The 19,991-nt window shown below is 38.9% G+C and overlaps 1 protein-coding gene across 3 annotated transcripts in view; it reads right to left on the bottom strand.

The window, feature by feature from the left end:
• The window catches only part of PROM1 (prominin 1), a 59,854-nt gene that overhangs the window by 28,661 nt on the left and 11,202 nt on the right, over nt 1-19,991 (bottom strand). For 2 of the 3 annotated variants that reach the window (XM_057374455.1, XM_057374456.1), the window contains exons 3-4: nt 8,678-8,736; nt 4,066-4,271 (exon numbers count right to left, since the gene is read on the bottom strand). In XM_057374455.1, coding sequence (XP_057230438.1) covers nt 4,066-4,271; nt 8,678-8,736 — 265 coding nt within the window. Of the gene's footprint in view, nt 1-4,065; nt 4,272-5,782; nt 5,810-8,677; nt 8,737-19,991 lie in introns of all 3 variants that reach the window. The other variant, XM_057374457.1, reaches the window with a different exon arrangement.

Raw genomic sequence — 19,991 nt, 5'->3', positions numbered from 1 at the left:
GAAAGGAATGGGAGCAAAAAAAGATAGTAGAGATACTTTGCACAGTCAAGGTATTCAGAACAATGGTGACWATACTCTGAATGTAATTAAACAAACATGTGAGAGGAAAAATCTGTTTACTACGTAACCGAGCCTTGAGTCAACATTCAATAAGCAGTTACAAGGAGAGAGTCATAAATCAGGAATAAAAAGGACATGCTTTTTCTGTAACAGGTTAAGAAAATGGTCTAAACAATTCTTCAGGAGTCCAGTATTCCACACAAAACTTTCTTGTCGGGTTTCACGGATGGATATGAATGTTACTAAACCAGTGGCAGGGGGGAACCCAAGCTTTTCCTTTGGCTGAGCTTGCAAAAAATTTCAAGTAATAGAATAGAAACCCTGAACCAATTTACATATCGTAAGAATAGCCCCTTCCTTGCTACTAAATAATGAATTTAAGAAAATAATGGGATAGAGATTTCTGTATCAGCTTTTCCAACAAATTCTTTCAGAGAATGTTGATTTCCAGGTTCTGAACAGCATGTATTACCAAHCCTCCAAAGCCAAGAGGACAAATGTGAAGCTTGCTCAAGGTACTTGCCAAGATGCCAAACACCATTCCCTTCCTCCAGACTTGGCTTTCCCTAACATCCATCACTTCAAGAAAGATGCTACAACACAAGCTCTTCTGGAAGGACTGAAAACTGACTATGTGTTTTTCTATTCAATGCACAGGACATTTTCTATTACCAGCAAATTCGGTATTGAAATATATGGYTTCTTAAAACTCAAACGTTCCTCCCTTGCCTTTGTAATGTACAGGAACTAATGAAATAACATTATTTTCCCAGAGAAAACATGTTTGCCTAAGCCAGCAGATGACTAGTGAGTAATAGCAGGTCTCTGTCCCTAAACTTTCGGTTGATGTTTGAAGAAAAGCATGTGATTGTTTTCATGGTAAATTTGGAACATCARAATTACTTAGCCATGTATTTGATAGATTATTTGCACATCTTCTACTTTTTAGCAATAGAATCCTACTTTGTAGGACAGTGTTCATGCATAAAAGCTGAGAACCATCAAAACCACCGCATGTATTCTTGACTCAATCTATAAAGAAATATTTCAAACAGAAAGTGCATGCACTGGAAAATGACACCCTAAAGGCCTATTAAGTTTAAGATAAACAACTGCATATGTAATCACAGGCTTTATATACCCATCCTTGAGGACAACATACTTCTCACCTTAAGCTCCACCTGCAGAAAGCAGATATTGTAGGAGCTTTTTTTAAATTGAAAGTAAAGTCTCAAACTTTTATTTCCTTTACACATCACTCCAGTAAGCTGAGTCTAAAACCTCATTCTAATTACCAGAGTACTAAATCAGTGAAAAAGTGAGAAGAAATGTTCATTGTTATTAAAACCTACTAGCTGAAATAGTCTAAAATCTATAGTAAAATCATATATATGTTAGTATGAAATTGTATCCTGACACACAAGAAGAACTAACCCCATGTTACCAGAGTTTTCCAGAGTTGTTGCCTAGATACACACTCTACTGCAAGCTCCACATTCAGAGTCGTTCCCCTGCTAATACTCTCCACTGTTCGTTTAACCTGTCTTTCCCAGCCAAGGAATGGCAGTTTGGAACCATTTTTTCATATCAAGGACTGGGAAAAAAAAAAAAAAAAAAAAAAAAAGGAAAAAAAAAAAGGCTCAATGAGAGAATCCCAGAATGACTGGCACTGCAAGAGAGAGGGAAGAAAGATGGAGAACTTACACTTCAATGCTAATCCTGAAGAAGTCCACCCCCTTAGAAATCCTTCCCAGTCCCTCCAGCAGCTGTCTACATGTACATTCCATAGGAGTGCCTTTAAAGCAAAGCTCTGCTGGCAGAGGTTTGAGCTCAGGGTACTCTGAGCAATGCCTGCCTTGCTAAATCCATCTTCTAAAGTAGCACAGCGCTGGGTGAAGCAGTCTATGACATTCCAGTCACACRGCAGGGGTCTAGGAGATGTGCTCCCAAAAAAGGCCTCCAGTGATGCATGAACTTAAAATTATACTCAAACAATGACCCACCTTAGTAATTTCATAGCACATCTCGATGTAACCCYGTATTGGAGATCATTCAAGTTTTCATTCTTTTGGCTCTGTCTGCAAGTAGCCATAAGCATTTCACTCCCACAAGACTAAACCCTTTTGGTTATTGTCACAGCTTACTTATTCAGCTCTGGCACAGTCCTCGAGATTTGTGATTTTGGGAAGACCTCTATGTAAACCTTGCATAGGAACTTGGGGAAAAATCAGATGATAAATCCACAAGGAGATTTTTCTGAGTACAGTACAAGACATGTAGAAACACGTTTTAAGTTTTAAGTAAACCTCCGGCTTCCTCTGATGCTTTTGCTGGGGCAATGGCTACCAGAAGGATTGTCCTTCTGTGTTACAACACAGGAATAAGCAACCTGACAAAGGCTTAAATAGATCCAGGCATGGCATCTTCTCCTTCCTTGTTAAAGACGATCCAAGAAGGGCAGGAGAATCTCTCTTTGTAGAGTGGCATACTGGAGATATGAGCTTTCAGTCAGTCTGGGATCAGTAATATTAGCCTTGTAAAGTTCTCTCTCCCTTTGCACATCACTCACAGCATTAGATTTAACCAGGGAGTCATATAAGATTATCTACACTCAATCTGCAGACTGATCTCAACCCCCCCATTTGGGGTAAGGGTAAGTATCTGATACTCCTGATGTCTCACACAAAATTAAATTTTTTAAAAAAGAGAAAGAGGCAATTTTCTTAGTTCTGGAAAGCTCATCACTAGGGATCACTGATCTGCCAGTCGTGAACTGGGAAGAAGCATTTGCCAGTGCTAGGTATGCTTAATCCCACAAGGATAGCTGGCAGCAAACGCACAAGTTAAAGAGACCAACAAGGGAGACAAACCAGTAATTTCTCTACTAACAGACAACATTCCTCAGCCATTATAGCCAGAAAGCAGCATCCTGCAACACAGCATCTTGCAATGTGGTGGAAAGACAGCTGGCAAACTCTGTGACCTACCTCTAGTTTCAACATGCTGAGAGGTAATTTAATAACTTACTGTGTTCAAGGCACCCTTGAACCATGAAGAATTTTTATCCTATCATCATGGCAGGGATGCACCTATCACCTACACCATTTAGTTTTCGAGCCTTCAAATTCTTCAGAGTCATGTTTGTTAGTGATGTCTGGGAGAAAASAGCATGTTCCCATACTGATTTGGGACCATAGCTTGTCCTCTATTTGAGYATAAGCAAGGTCACCATTTGACAGGATACACAGTAGCAGAAAAAAAAAAWTTAGATTACAGTGAAGTGACAAAGTACATCCCACCTGACTGAACAGTCATACAGTATAGATCAAAAAGACTTTTTTTTTCTTTTAATATAATCACAAAATAAGGATAATAGGGAGAACATGAAGAAGCTAAAGCAAGGAAAAATGTTGGGTGTAATTCCTCATCACCCATTATAYACCCAGCATCAGATTATGTTCCTAAAAACCACAGTGCAAAAATGTCTCCAAACGCCAGGATTTACTGGGAGTGCGTGCATGGTTTAAACAACTCAGGACCCATTAGAAAACACATTGTTTTGAACTAGTCAGAACATTTGCAGTGCAGCAAATACTGAAGGAAGTMATTTAATTACTTTTCTCATCACTGTAACGCTACCAAGAACACAGCAGTATGTGGTATCTCAGATTTTCTGTGGGATGGGAACTGGACACAGTTCCAGTCACAAGTTTAACGTAATATTCTGCAACGGCTGTTTTGAGACTGGCCAAAACGTCAAATGTCAAATACACACATTTTGTCTGTTTYACACCTACATTCTGCCCATGTAAGTACATGATGACCTGTGGATAGCAATGGTAGCAGCATTTTCATAATGCAGTTACATTTCTTCAATAAGCAATAATCTTACTTAGTCTCATAAAATAATTTCTGCATCTGTAGGTTAATACAGTAGTATTTTTATATGACACTGCAAAATAAGTGCTATACCAAGGTTCATATTGTTCTCTTTATCACACTTGCCTTATTATTAAAGAAGCAACAAAAAGAAATGTTGCAAAACAGCTCCTCTGACAGTCAGCATTTTTCTTCTGTCTTTGGTGCATTTCCCCACCACAGTTGTCACAGCAACGACACATACAGAAGCAAAGTCCCACAAGAGGCAGTAACAAAATAAATAGCAATCCCAAGGCTGCGGAGACTATAAAACCGATTTCATAGTAGATGGCCTGTAATTCAGACAAAAATAGTGGTAATAGCAGATATAACATAGTAACTGCAATCAGTATAGAGCAAATAATTAAAAATCAAAACTACAAACTAAACCATCTGCTAAGTTACTGGGGTTATGGACTTGGCATATTTTGTCAATAACTGACAACTTTTCTGACAAAAAGATAGGTAACAYTGTATATACTGAGAGCTAATGATTATTTGTCTAGTACTATTAGCTAAGCAAACTACGAGACTAAGCGCTAAGAGAAAAGAAGGCTCACATGAAATAAATGTGAATCAGTGCAATGGAAACAGGTTAAAAATGAACACATCTGAATTCCCAGACCACAAATTTACTGTTTCTCACATCTGTTTCCAAAAAGGCTCCACAAATGTCAGCAAGGCTAACTAAAGCAACGCTTTATCAGGAGGAAAAGGAGGCTTAGCTTTTTCTCCTTTTTATCAGTTAAGAGTAGAAAAATTCATATGAACCCCAAAAGGAAGTATTTCACTGGATGATCAATTACAAYGGTAGAGGTTTCTCCAAACTGCTGAACTTAAAACTGCTTAGGGACTGGAAAACATGAAGAACCAGACAGATTTTAAGATCTGTCAGGTAAAGACATTTATTCTGCTGCCAAACAGCAAAGCAGCAGCAACTAAAAAGGACACTTTCAAAAGCTAGGAGGAGTGAAAGGGAACAATGCAATGCAATACCCTGACTTGCTTTCACACTGCAAGAGCCCAGGGACCAAGAAGCTGGGCCAGGCAGCCCTGGCACAGCCGCAATGTGGTTCCCAGGGTCAAGCTGCGAGCTGGCCGTGCCGTTCACCTCTGCTGAAAACACAATGCACCYGAAACTGGACCAGGGAGGTGTCTGCACACAGAGATAGCACACTGTGGGCACGCCCCAGGAGTCCTTCTTCCCTGGTAAATCTCTGTTCTCCTTTCCTTTCCCTCTCTTAGAACTAATTCTCACACTAGTACTTCAAATGCTCTTCTGTTTTACAGATCCACCAGCACAAGGCCAACGTGGCAACAGAAGGATAAAATTGAGGCTGTGTAACTGTCCTGCAAAATAAGTTACAATTTCTCACAAGATATCAATCATGCTCTAGTTCCAGCTTTGCTGATGCCCTTCCTCTCAATCCCTAATAAACAACTGAGCCAAATACAGCAACTACCACCATTAGCAGAGTTGCAAATTTCTGCCCTAATTACCAATTCTAGGATGAAAACTGTTTTTCTTAGTTATTATTAACTGCTCATTAAGACCTGTGCTTCCTTCTGAATATGAACTAGAATGCTTGAGAGAAGAATTTGGCTAGATTTTGCAAAAGAATTACTGTTTCCTAGCTATCTGAACACTTCAAAAATTTTTTGACAGCATACGTTMTTTTAAGATCGGTTAGACAGAAAAACAGTATTTAAAGTAACATTAAAAATGGCTATGGATGTTTTAACAGAAGCAGTGCAGATATGGTTAGTTTCTTTTCAAAGCTGTACATCTACCATAAGACATTACCTGAAGAGTCAGGACAACATTTTCTGGCTGTGGAAGTCAAAACAAATGGAGAGTGTGTATAATACACAGGCAGCATGCACAAAAAATAAATCCCGTGAATAATGAATAATTAACCATGAGTAGACCATAACAATTAACAACACAGAAACAATTACAAACACGCTGCTAAAGTAAAATAATGCACAGAAGCACCGTTAAATAATTATGAAGAAATATTTAAAATAAAATACACAGCAGCTATTTACTGGTTTCCATGATGAGTGAATGGAATCTAGGATTTGTCCAACAAATACTGCCATCTCTAAACAATGACAGACCAGTTACTTCCACACTGAGCATAACAAAAGGCCAGAGATTGCATTATTTTGTGGTTTGGTGATTTCTTCATGAATTCCACCTGTCATAACTGATATGATATTCTTGACTAACTTTTTATTTTCAGTGCTTATTTTATTTTAGTAGCTCCAATAGCAGTTTTAAGATCTTAACTCAACACACAAAATTCAACCTCACTTTAAATTAGTTATTTAATTAGAGATTTAATATAAATTGTTCAAAAGAAAACAAGAAAAGGAATTCAAGAAAGACTGAAGAAATGCATTTAACAGTTCTTACCTATTTTCTTATCTGTAAGACCAGAAAAACACTGAAAACTAAATATTCAATGACAGGAAATACAGAAGAACTTAATTTCCCCATTGTTTCCACAATGCAAAATTAATTTATTGTATTTTCCCCTTCACCTCTGCATGACAAGTTCACAGCTGATAGTGCTTTCCCCTTWCTCCTAACTGGAAGAGAAGTAGACAAGCTAAAGATGGCAAAACCCCTCTGCAAAGTCTGATGTGTGAGAATCYGAAACATTCATATTTTAGAGATTATTTTTCCAGCATCACATATATCCTTTTGAAACCTCTACTGTACAGCACTACTTWAAATGTTCAAAATTGTATTTTGAATATATTAACACATTTTCTTYTGTATTAAAGGGAGAATAACTAACGCTTCCCCTCCCTTATAAATCTGGTACCAAATATGATTTTGAACGTTTCAAGCAAGCAGCCTCCCAGCAGAAGCAAAGCAATGGCAGCAGCAGCGAGCTGGCTCCCCTGAGCAGGCACGGCTCAGCTGCTGGGCTGTCCTGGCAGACTGCTGCCCCTGGCAGGGCATGGGGACACAKTCATGGTTAGAGTCCAAGTGGGAACACTAGGACACAGAGCACAGAAGTGAGAAAGGCCTCCTGGGTCACTAATACATTCTATAAATAGGTTAAAAAAAGTGATACAGAGCAATGACAACAGAAATTTAACATGATAAATAGGAGAAGCAGATTTCTTGATCCTGCTACTTACTGAAGGGCTGCTCTCAATGCTTGGTGAGCAAGTCCTCTCACATGTCGATTCTGATCCCCTTGCTTCTGTGCTAGCACAGTCTTTTRCCCAGGAAGCAGAATCTTTTTCCTAGTGCTTCCTCTCCATATGTATTTTAAAAGAATAATCACACCTCTTAACTCTTTTCCTAAGCTAAACAATCTCTTCCAATTTCCTCTGAAGATAAACAGGTTTCCCAGACCACCCGAATGGACACTTCCTGAACTCATCCTAGCCTGAATTTATTCTCCCTGAATCTGAGTGATCAAAACCATAAGCAAACATTTCTAACATTATCCACACCCTTCAGCAAGATTCACACTTTGCTATCTCCATTGTAAAGTCCTCCAGGAGCACATCTACAGCCATGATGGCTGCTTCACAGCTGACCCTTACTAACGCTTGTGTCTTTTGAAGGATACTTTACTTGTCCTGATATAACTTCCTTTTCCAAATTTCTTTCAAAGTTTTGCACTGTATTCAGGTGAGAATTTGCACTGACACATGGCCTGTATCTGTTCTGCTGCTCAAGCACTTCTAATATTTTAGCTGCCACCCTATAATCACATCTCCTACAAAGGACTAGTCTCAGATTTCTCACTACCAGTTACTTAATACTGTGCTTATGGTCATGGATACCACCTACAGTGTAACAGTTTTGTTCTAAGACTCTCCCATCCAAGCCCTACCTTACATTCTTTCCTGGGTATGCAGGAACATTTGTGATGCACCACTCTCCAGAGCCCCACCAAACAAGCAGATGGGATCARTAAGAGTCACTTGATGCAGCAAAACGACAATACCCACACACCAGGATGTCGTGAAGAACTTATCAAGCTACTGGAGAAATAGGCTATTGTTGGGAAGACATGGAAGCACCATAAGGCTACCCTGATTCATGGCAAAAGCTCAGTGTCTGCATGCAAATACCATACTCATCCTCTGATGTATGGGTAAACCATTCTGCAGGGACCAGAAACAAGTAGCTCATATTAAATAACTTGTCTGCTGCCTGGGCACARTTAAATTCCTACTGCAGAAACTCAACTCCTGACACTGTTTCAAAAGCAGAAGGCTGTGTTCCAGAAGAGCCTGAAGATCAGACATTCATTCCATTCCATCTTCTTGACAATATCTAAATAACATATTTGTAATATAAATTCATGATTTTGAAACAATAGTGGAAGCTTACATGAGAGCTAAGCAGTAACGGCTCTAAGTTTTTAAAAATAAAAGCAGCATTTTTCAATACAAAGAGCCTTCAATCTTTGTGCAAACAATCACATTACAGCTGGAATTTACAGATCAGCTTTAACTGTGAGTAGTTCCCTTACACTRGCTAGTGGAATTGTCTTTGTAATTGGTCCCAACATTTTTCATGAAAACACCGTACTTGTTATTCAAAAATTTTGTATTTGTACCCTATACATACAGTTTTAAAATACTAATTCCTGGTTTAGAAATAAAACTGAATTTCAAAATCATAATTTTCATTATTGTATGCAGATATACATAGACAATTTACCTTTTGATAATCGCCCTGTGTATTTCCCAACTGCTGCTGTGCTAGTTTTCTGATGAGATCTGAAAATAAGAAGGAATATTCCAGAGTTTTAAACAACATAATTTATAAAAGCAGCGGAAAGAGAATAGTATGAGTTCTACTTTTAGGTAGGCAAGATGAAGTTAAGAACAGAAAACAACAGCATAGGCAGGCATCTAAGTGTCCCCATAAATCCATCTAGTAACAACATTTTTAATCAACTGCGTGTTTTATGAGCTCACAGGAATATAGCCAGATTGTCTATCAATGAATTAGTTACTACTGAAATACAGTGAAGGTTTTTCCAAGGTCATCCTCTGAGCCATAAAATCATGATTAAAAGTTCATCACACTTGTATCAATTACTTGGACAATGTTTTCGGTATCAGCTTTGCTTTATGTTTATGTCAAGTATATAAATGCATAAATGTACACATACACRGAGCATTAGATACATAATGTGCAAAACAAGCATGCTAATGATGACTTCTTCACTTTGAAGGGTACAAAGACCTTTATCTTGCCAGCATCATCCCAATCTTTTTTCCCATTTTTATTTTTATATATTCTTTTTTTTCATCTTTGGACCAACAGTGAGTATGTAACACCACCAAAACAAATCAGAAAGCCTAACGTGTTACTATTTACTATGCATCGATCCAGCACTTAGTCTAACTTGTTCACAACATTAAAAAAAATACAGCAATCATCAAAAACACAAAGTAGGAATTTAACACAACTAGTGCCACCTTCAGTAAACTCTGGCAGCTGCAACAAATGAATCTCCTTTTTGGGACATCACCAGCCTACCCTTGTCAAGGTTTGACAACCCCATGGGAACTGTTGCTCCCAGTCACTTCTGTGACACCCTGCACTTGAGGGGCAGGGGCACCACAGCTCTGTAGACCCTCTGCCTCAGAGAAGCACCAGTGGCTCTGGGCATGCCCCATGCTAGGCTGTGTAAAAACAACAGTGTTTGAATGTTTGGGAGAAATAATTGACTGATCTTTTGGTCTCCTCTGATCAAGAGGAAGCACATTAAGAAGGAGCACACCTCACATCAAAGAGCTCAAGGAGGAACTCTACCTGCTATGTTCATGCAGAGTTGGACTTCATACTATTACTGCCCTGTTTCTAGTCTCTCCATGTGCAAATTAACACAGCTGATGAAAGCCAGTAAGTTACCTAACCCAGAGATCAACAAAGGACTCAAAGGTGTGAAACTGATTGTTCACTTCCCAAAAATCCAAGGCSTCTTAGCATTTATTGTAGCACTTGTGAAACATGTTCAGGGAGGGCACAGAGGTTATGATCTSCCTCCTCTTTCACTCCACACATGGCTCAGGAAAACAAATTCCTAAGCAAGCAGTGTCCATAGTTGTCCCTCAACACCCCGCAGTTGGAACATGGACTTGACTGGCGTGCAAATTAAAGAGATCCTGAAGAGTTCCTCATAGAAAACTGTCCAAAGAAAGACATAGAAGCAAGGCACAAACTGCTGGTTTAAGGGAGGCAGTCCCTGCAAGAGAGCTGCAGCCATGAAGACCGCCAATTAAAAAGTAAAAATCTTTTAATGCATCACTGAAATGCCAAGCCAAAAATCCTTCCTTGAACAGGGAGTACATTCCAAAACACTCAGAGTGCTGGTAGCAGGATAAGCAAGGACTCCATGCCGAGGCAACCACCTTCTGCAAGGACCATACAGAAAGTACACGATAAGGCTGAATTCCAGAATAAGAGCAATAAAAGCACAACATGTGTAGAATAAGCACCTGGGAAGTATAAAAGGGTTATGAACCCCTGCAATTCCTTTCAAGCTCTGCATCCTGGGACTCATGAGACTGCTGAAGGAAAGGGCACACACCCATAACTGGGCAACACACAACTGATCCACTGCCACAATTCTGAAACATTTCAGCCCCTAGGAGCAGCAGAGTTCTCCCTGAAGAGCACCTGTGACTCTCCAAAAGTTTCAGCAACAAGGAGATACAAAGCCAAGTGAGATAAAACTGCACAAACCCCAAAGCTGTAATACACACTGGTTGTTGAGCAGTTTTTTCTTCTTCAGCAGAGGTAATACTTCTTTCTACCTGTTGATATCTATGCTACATAAATAAATTTAAGAAATATCACTGCATAAAATAATAAATGCAATAATTTTTTTTACAGGCAGATGGTTTTCAACATACAGGAGAAGAGCTAAAACAACTMTCTTCTTTACATATTGATTCACTATTTAGCCCTGTGTCAGAGCCACTGATGAAAAACTTTGACCAGTGTAAATTAGAATGTAATAGGAAGGAATAAAAAGCAATAGTTTTTGTGMTCCTCAGTGCATGAAGCAGAACAAACTGTATGCAGGTGAGCAGATGCAGGAGCCAACTGCCAGGATGCTGTGGCATCACTCCCCTTGATGCTACTCTGAAGGCAATCAGAAGGGCCCCCAGCAACCTGCTCTCACTTGAAGGCTGCTCCTAATTTTGAGGTTCATCTTGCTTTGGAAAACAACTGGACTTTATGTCTGAAGGCCTCTTCCAATGTGATTTATTCCAAAGTTATCCTGCAAKCATAATGACTTTCTATTATAATTATTTAATGCAGCAGTGAAAACGCTACCAGGAAGCATGTAAGAAAGTAAGATTTTATTATTGACAAAAATGTCCTTTGATACWTTTCCTACTGTTGCCAATTGGTACAAGAAAATCTTGCAAGCACTAGCTTTTCTGTGAAATAAAAATGGGTGTGTTTACCAATTCTCCTAGTTGAGTGTCTGTCCCCATAACAAGTAAAACATTAAAAAAAAAAATCTCAAAGATGTTACATGAAGTTTTATATACTTGTATAAAAACACACAYGCGCRCACACACACATTCATGGACCTCTAYAGGCATACATTYTGCRTATGAAAGTAACTACTCAAGAGAAACAGAATGGTTGAGAATGGAAGGGACCCCTCCAGATCATCCAGTCCTACCTCCCAGCTCAGGCCACAGTGACCCCCCACAGGTTACCCAGGGCCATGTCCGCTTAGGTTTTGAGCATCTCCAAGAAGAAGAGACAATACTTAAAAAAAAACAACAARCCAAAMCAATYCAMAACTTGCTCTGATTCCTTGTGATATGTTTATACTGCTCAGTGTTCCTGATTCACAGTTTTATTTATATTGTTCCCATATTTTATAGCSTGTGAGTAAAAAAAAAATTACAGTMRTCAACCTGAATACACTATGACAACCTTATGCGGAAAAAAAACACTTTGTACCATTTTTTTTAAATTTAGAGACTCTAAAGCTTGTTCATCAAAGAGTAAAACACCTTTAGAAAGAAAGCCTGAAAACAGGTACAAAAGGTTCCCACATGAATTGAATAAGTTTAATAGTAAGAACAATACAGGCTTCAGGCATAAAACAATGGTTGCTACACAGCTCACTTTTTCTCCTTAACTTTACAAAACACGGGATTGCCCTGCTGAATAAAGATTCTCTACTTAGATTACTCTGCAATGATTTTTCCTAAGTAATACGATGCTCCRGAGTGCTTTACTAACCAGGCAGCACAGAGCAACTGACCAGCCTTTATCATAAATTTATTATTTCAATAGTTTTCAGTATTAACAGGATTAGACATATTCCCAGTTGATTAATTTCAAATGAAATGTGGAAGTTTTATATATTCCCATTAAATAAAAAAAAAACAAAACAAAACAAAAACTGGCTAGAACTCAATGTGAGATTACTTGCAGTCATTCGCATACAGGCCTTGGTGAATCTGCAGCACCAAAAACTTCCCTGCTCATTGCAGGATGGTTGGACTAGGTGATCTATAAAAGTCCCTTCTAACTCAAACTATTGTGTTTGTGTAGGTTTTACTGCACATCARTGGTAATCACAGATATCACTGCAGAGCTTAAGGGTTAAACTGGAGAACATCCTGTGCCAGGTACTGTGTAAACAGGAGCTATATATGGCTACACTGCTCACTGTAGCACAATGAAGGGACACAGCTCAGCTCACATTTTATGCAGCCAAGGATTTTGGTCTGCTTTTATGGAGCATATTTCCTCCCTAGCTAGAACACCTCATCTCTAGCATTCAAATAAGCTTTTATTTACAGCTAAATTCAGGTAACTCTACACAATTTTCTCTCGTATTATTGGCWAAGTGCCATCTTGAGGCTGATTTCTGTTTCAAATATATGTCAGGAAAATGTGATAAAAAGTGGCGTCCTTTATTTTCAATTTAACTGGATTACTTCTGAAATCTTGGCTTGACCAGCTGTACACATTGTTTCACAGSACCACTAATCCACGGCTTTAGCACAGAACACATTTTATCATTGGGGTTAAAGAGATTTACCTTGTGAGGCTCATTTACACAGCTAATTACATTACTGCTTTGCTGACTCCTTCCTGCTCTCATCACACATACGAAATGCCATCTGCCCTAGTAAATCTAACTAGCCACATGAACTGCTAATTTACCAATGCAATTTGTGAAGAAATATTAAGTACCTCTGAGAATCCACAGTTAAGAAAACATAATCACAACTCCTGCATTGCAAGAATACTGTGTGTATACACTCAATATCTCATTACTCTGGTAAGAAAATTAGGTTATCACTAAGAGTGCTTCTTAGAACTGCTCTACTGAAAGGGATAGAAAAAATAATAGAGATTTAAAAATAATCTGTCTAGCTAYTGAGTACCAACATAAAATAATTACAAATTCTTCTGCCAAGGAACCTTTTCAAATCTAGGTGACAGGAAAATAGCTGGAGTAAAACCTTTGGGAAAGCTATGCTTCCACCTCACTCAAGAAATTCCACTGAGCGAGTTCAGCTGTAGTGCAACTCCAGCATTAATCAAATTATGCCAGAAATCAATGCATTTTTATGCATAATATATTAGGTTTCTATTCTRAAAGGTCTTCAAATAAGCCAATAAGAACCATGACTGAAGCATTCATATCACACAAAATGGAGACTTCTCTCAAACAACAGAGGAGAATTACATAGRTAATACAAATGATCAATTAATAACTACTTTATTACTATCTAGTTCTCATATATAAAACAATACTTCAGTCCATTCCTGTTCATCTATAATAGATAGAATCAATGGACTACATACACAACTGAATAGTTCAGAACCTCTCAGAATATAGGTCAGCCAGAAATTAATGAATTAAAATTATTTCAAATTTTTCCTAATTATGCGTCACACTAATGAATATCTCCTGCAAGCCCAAGAAAACAGGAAAGCCTTCTGGACTTAAAAAATCTTCTAGGTATCTCACAGCACATTTTATGGCAAGTTCAGCTTATTGACATTTTAAAATACTTGCTTTGACTTGTGTTTCACCAAAGCCTCAAGCCAATGGCCTCTACCGTGGTCAGATTTGGTCCTRTTGAAGAGGTCTCCTTTATCAGGTAACCCAAGATTACCTTTGTCCTCTTTACTGTCACTACCTCCATTATGGTTCTGCTCACTCTTACCGTTTCCTAATYCCACAGCATTGCTTCCCTCTGGTTTCACTGCAGAGCAAGGTGAGAGCTCAAGAATGCTGATAGCTGAAGAATCCATCMTGCACGGTTGGTGACTGCAAAGAGGGAGGGCCCTGGCACACTGCTAACCCTGTAAACTCTGTCCTCTCTGTTCAGTGCAGGAAGAAAACTCACTCTGTAGGACAAGTGGGAAATCTCATAGACAAGGAGATGTTCCAATTCCCACACAGTAACAGATCACTTTGGCCCACAGATGAGGAATCTAAGCCAGGCATTCACTCATATTGTCCAGACCATTCCTTTCCAACTTTAAAAGCTTGGCTCCCCTCTTCACAATATCATTCTCAGAGAGACCTGGGCCACGGCCCCTGTACTTGAACTAAGAAAAAACCCGAGCCTCCTTAGATAATTCCTCCCCCTTCTTTTTAGGCAAGGTCTCTCTCTATACAATTCATGGGCAGTTTTTTCCACTAAGTTACTGGGAGCATCTGGTTGACTCAGCTTCCACCCTCCTGTTTCATGCAAGAGGCCATTCTGACCCTCTTCCCTTCAAGCACAAATCCTGAACAACACACTGACCTTCCTGTGCTTCTGTAGCCCACATGCAAGATCACCTGCTTCCATTACAGAGGTGGTGAAAGGAAATTCTCTGTTCAACCAACTGCCTATTCACATGCATTAAAGAAATAATGAGCAAAAAAATCACCATGCCTTTTGGACAAGAAAAAAAGGCAAGAAAGGAAATTTGCTACTGTACCTTACCACTAACGTGTAAAACAAAGCCCTAATGCCTGTTATTTCACAATGCCCAGAAAAACTCCATCAAATGGAGGTCAAAACTCAACACATACTAACTTGCTTAAGTATTTTAGCCTCTCASCTGCTATGTCACCCTCTTCTGCCTTCAGTATGCAGTTTGCTCTCATCAACATGATCACTGTCCATTCCCATTCTCTGACTCTGCATTCTTTAATTTGATGTTGTTACCATACAGCACTCTAGCTGTGAAAATCCAACAACATACAGTATGACACATGCAAAAACRCAGTAAATACATTTTCAAGGTCTTGGCAGACTTGTAAAGCACATGGTGCTTCATTCATAATTGAAAGGACGAGCTACCAGACCACCTAGAAATGCACCTTAGCTTATACTGCATGCAGTGCAGGGAAAAATGAGAGAGCAGGGAGCGGAGATGCAATATGAAAGAGGTAATGAAGAGATCAACAGCTATGAGCAGGATTCAAAGTGTAGGAGTGGCCTAACAGGGAGACCATAGGTAGGACTAAGCATGGTGGAGCTGCTGAAGACAAGGAACTGAAGGACAGCAACAGCTTCTGAGGTAACTAGAATGTGAAATTAAGGAGACTCCCTCTACACTCTTCCTGACAGAAAATGACATTGGTCTACTGAAGGAAGTAATTATACAGCAGTGGACTAGATAAGAGTAACAGTCAATGAACTTCATTCATGCTTACAGAAAAGTTCCCCATTTCCCAAAAATGGAAGTTACTAGTCAGGAAGACCAAACAGTAATTTAAGTCTTCCAGAGGAAATTCTCACCCCTTAGAGCTGCCCCAAACTTGAGGTTATTAACATAAGGTTACTCTTTAGTGCAGTCACATTTTCTCTTTCAGGCACATTCTGCTTTCCATTGACATGCATAGACAACGTTAAAGAGCCTGGCCAARGAACGGTTTGAAGCAAAAAGAAAAAGCCACAATATCGACCGTGACAGGACACATAGAATGAAAGATTTCTCCTTTGAAAATAACTTTTGCAGGGGCTTTTTAGTTGTTCCTTGCTACAAAGAAAGTTCCGTTCTTGCTGAAGTTTTGGAAGAAGAAAAAAGAGAGAGAAGTCTTTAGAAAACTCCTTCCCTAGGAATTTGCAATGAATTTGCATGCATCACGCAGACACAAAATGAAGTTGAAAGCTTTGAAGAAGTATTCCACACAGAAACTGCATTCTTTTTCTGAAGGCAACAAAACTTCTGTAGCACACAGTTTGTGCCATGACAGCTATTTTTTGCCACTTGTTTTGTTTGCAGTAGCTACCTCAAGCTCTCCCTAGGCCACCATCTGGTAAGGATTTACAACAGATTACAGGCAAAGATTTAACTTGGTGCACTGTATATGTTTGTCTGGTTTAGCCCACTACACAGGCAGAGCAAGTTCTTGACAGGTTGGGTTGCACAGACATATTGGACTTGTAACTTTGATCAAAGAAGTAAATATTTGCACTGTATGAACAACATTTTTTYTCTTTATGTCCTCAGGAGCTGCTGTAAACTGAGGAATGCACAGAAAATTYTCTCTTGCATAACTTGGATTATTGGAAATATGAACACAGATCTTTAATCAGGAATGACATGCTGGTGCCTTGCTGACCAGATTACCTCAGTGACTRGCATTCGGGCAGCTTCCTTGAGATCCTCAGAATTCCCTTTCTCTGCTTCCCCATTTTTGCAAGAGCCACAATTTTACACATGTTTGATAAGTGGGGCATAAATATTGATTCGAAATACTACAGAAACCACTGCTTCACTCAAAAATCAAAGCAAAAGTGAAGGTTTCTACTCTGAAGAGAGCTAATTAGGCCTGATGCTTGGATTTATTCGGTACAGATATTGTATCTTTCAGCTGAGTTAAAGAGACAAAACAATACTTAATCATAGTAACAATATTCACATTCACATCTGGAATAACATTTTAAATGGGATTCAATGTAATTATTTGCAAATAAAATAATTTGGTGTATTTTCAGATCTAGACAATGTTATGATGCAATACAAGTTATAATTTAATCACACAAGTGTCTTTAGATAAGAAATCTATCTGCTTATTGAAAAAGATGTCAAAGTAGGTTTGTGGGGCTTTTTTATAACTGGCAGGCTTACACTAAGATGTATATACTTATAGATTAATCAGCTTAAACTACAGTGGCTGACATTTGTGGCAGCTGGTTTCCTTTCTAACATGAAGATAACTCCCTGTTGGAAAAAGAAGTATACTCAAAAGCTTTAACACCTATATGGAAAAATTTAATTTTGTTAAAATGATTACAAAACCCACTAAAACTAATATTTACCCATTTATTTTGCTCCAGCAACTCCAAGTGCACATTCACTTGGAAAATGCACCACTCTGGTAAAGATCTAAAGTTATACAGACCATCTTGAGAAGCAAAAACAACAGAGACAAACAGGGCGAGGAAAAAATACTGATTGTCATAATTTTCAATGTAACTAAACATTGACTATGATGTGGAAAGACTTGTTCCAAAGGTCTATCGAACTGTCATTGTTTCAGCTGATATCATCCAAGAAAAAGCCATCAGTGAACAAGACTTAGGAGCTTGTTGTTCTGTGAAAAACCACCTAAGCAAATTATCAGACAAAAATAAGGGGGCTAGGCTGTGCTATCTTATTATGATGGCCTGTAATAAGGAAAAGAGAGGGGCAAATGACTGCTTTTACAGTAACAAGCAGTGTCCGTACAATATTTCACATGATTAACRCAAAATGCTTCATAACAGCCAAGATGATGAAGGAACTGAGAAGTCCCTTAAAAACTTGTGAAAATATTATTCCATTAAATTCAGTGACTTCTTTCCCCAACAATTCCATGAGCTACAAGTTAGAAATGAGAATGAAATTCAGCACTACCTGGATAGATAAGCCTATAAAAATTAAATGAAGAGGAAACAAATTAGTAGCCACTGTTAAGCTGGAAAAACTATGGAGCCTCAGCAGAGTTGCCTGAAAACCCATGTCTACAATTGCAGGTAATTTTCAAAGGGGTTCACCCATGGTGCACCTTACTAAACAATGTGGCTGACCCAAAACCTGTTCTGTCCCCCTTTTCACTACAGAAGATGCTGCAGGTATACCCAGCAAGTCTCAAACAAGCTATCATGCTTTTAGTGGTCCTAAAAGTACACTAGCGCTAATTATCRCAATATATGCATTTCTTGAACATGGTACCTTTGCTTTTTCTTTAAAAATATGCAAATCCCACCAATGAAGACTCTTAGAATGATAAACAAACAACAAGGTCATGTTCACTTACAATACCATCTTGTACTGCACACCCTTCCCTTCCCTAGTTAGCAGCCCCGGATTTAGTTGTATCCAGAACTTATCCCTTGTGCAGTGAAGCCGGAAATGCTGCTGACCAGCTCTCTGGTTATACATATATATAAATATATATGTATATATAATATAAATATATAATGTCCACAGACAAAAAGAACAGGGTCATGACAATTTTAAGGACTGCCCATGCTGTGACTACCAGCAGGTCTCCTGAGTTCCTCAGTACTCCACATAGAAAGTGCCCAAGCCACTTGCCAGAGATATTCCCACAGACAGAAAGCACATAGCTGCATCATTTGGAAAGGGGAGAAGGCAGTTTAGATTTTGGAAATATGAGCTGTCTTAATACCACACAACTGTAAACCTATATAATTTATGATTATTATTAGATTCCAAGAAGCATTGCTGTTTGAAGTACCCAGCAGGAATTTATCACAGCCATCTGTGCTAATGCCACTTTCAAGAAGCCTTCCCACAGAAAGAAACCCAATGCCCTCAARCTCTACCTGAGGTTTGTTTTTGTTAGTTTCTCCCTTCTCTCCTGACAGTGCTGAAATTGTAAAGTTGAACTGTTGTTTTCCAATTGCTGGCAGGCAGTATTATATCAGATCAGGGCAAGTACTGAGGACACTGTAGAGAAAGGATTCCAGATGGGCATAAAGAGGAAGAATTTATGATCTCCACAAATCTAAGCTATGCTGATTAAAAAATTACTTCCAATTTTCCATATAATACCCGTCTGCAAAAGAGATTCCTTGTTTATGTAATCCGAAAGAAGTGGGCATGAAGACATCAGAGAAGGCTTAACATTTGCCACTGTAGTTTTCTGTGTAGCCTCTAGAAGATAATCTGTATAAGCCTCCTCTCCTAAAACCTCTATCTCCTCCCTGCCCACTGAAAGTCCTTTTGACAAGCAATCTGTTAGTCTGCTGAACAGTTCAGGGGAAAAAGAATTACTCTTCTGATGCCTAAGAAAATTAAAAAGCCAGACTTAAATCTGCTTCAGAAATGTCCTCAGACGGTTCCTCGTTTACATGGGCATATCACTGAGCAGAGCAGCTCTTAACTTCCCAACATGAAATGAGCAGTGATTTTTTTAAACACTATTTCCTTAAATGTACATGAATGGGCAAAGAAGAGGCTACATTATCTTGTATCTTCCTACTGCTCCATTTTCACCAGTATTTCCAACATTACACACAAGAAATTTCTTTCAATGTATACACCTTATTACCAAATAAAAGGGCACTGTTCTTATCCCAGTTTCTCACAAATKGCACCACCAGTCCTTGCTGCATATGACACCCATCACTGCATTTTGCAGTGCACCTGTCACACTTGCATTTTTGATACACACACTTAGCCACTATTCTAAATTCACACCACAGCTCTCCTCACAGCTGTAGGAAAAAAAAACAGAGGGATGTGGTGAAGGAATCAACYGCCACTTGACAACAGAACTTAGCCAATCTAACATGCCAATCCAACAGTGAACTTACTAAAGGGCAGATATTGCTCTTGCCCTCAGTTCTTGCACAAGCAGCTCCACCTGTGCTCCCAACCCAGCTCCAGGATGTAAGCTTTGAGAAAACTAATGCACCTGCACAGAGGGGTAGCTATCAAACACTAGCTCAAAAATGCAGTATATCACATCCAAACGAAAACTGAGACTTCACACAACTGAAAAAATGGATATCCT

The sequence above is a fragment of the Malurus melanocephalus genome, unplaced genomic scaffold (assembly GCF_030028575.1).
Source record: "Malurus melanocephalus ecotype Western Australia unplaced genomic scaffold, MMel_1.1 scaffold_225, whole genome shotgun sequence".
In the NCBI taxonomy this organism is placed as follows: domain Eukaryota; kingdom Metazoa; phylum Chordata; class Aves; order Passeriformes; family Maluridae; genus Malurus; species Malurus melanocephalus.
The sequence above is the reverse complement of the archived record's forward strand: the minus strand, read 5'-3'. Positions and strand labels throughout refer to the sequence as shown.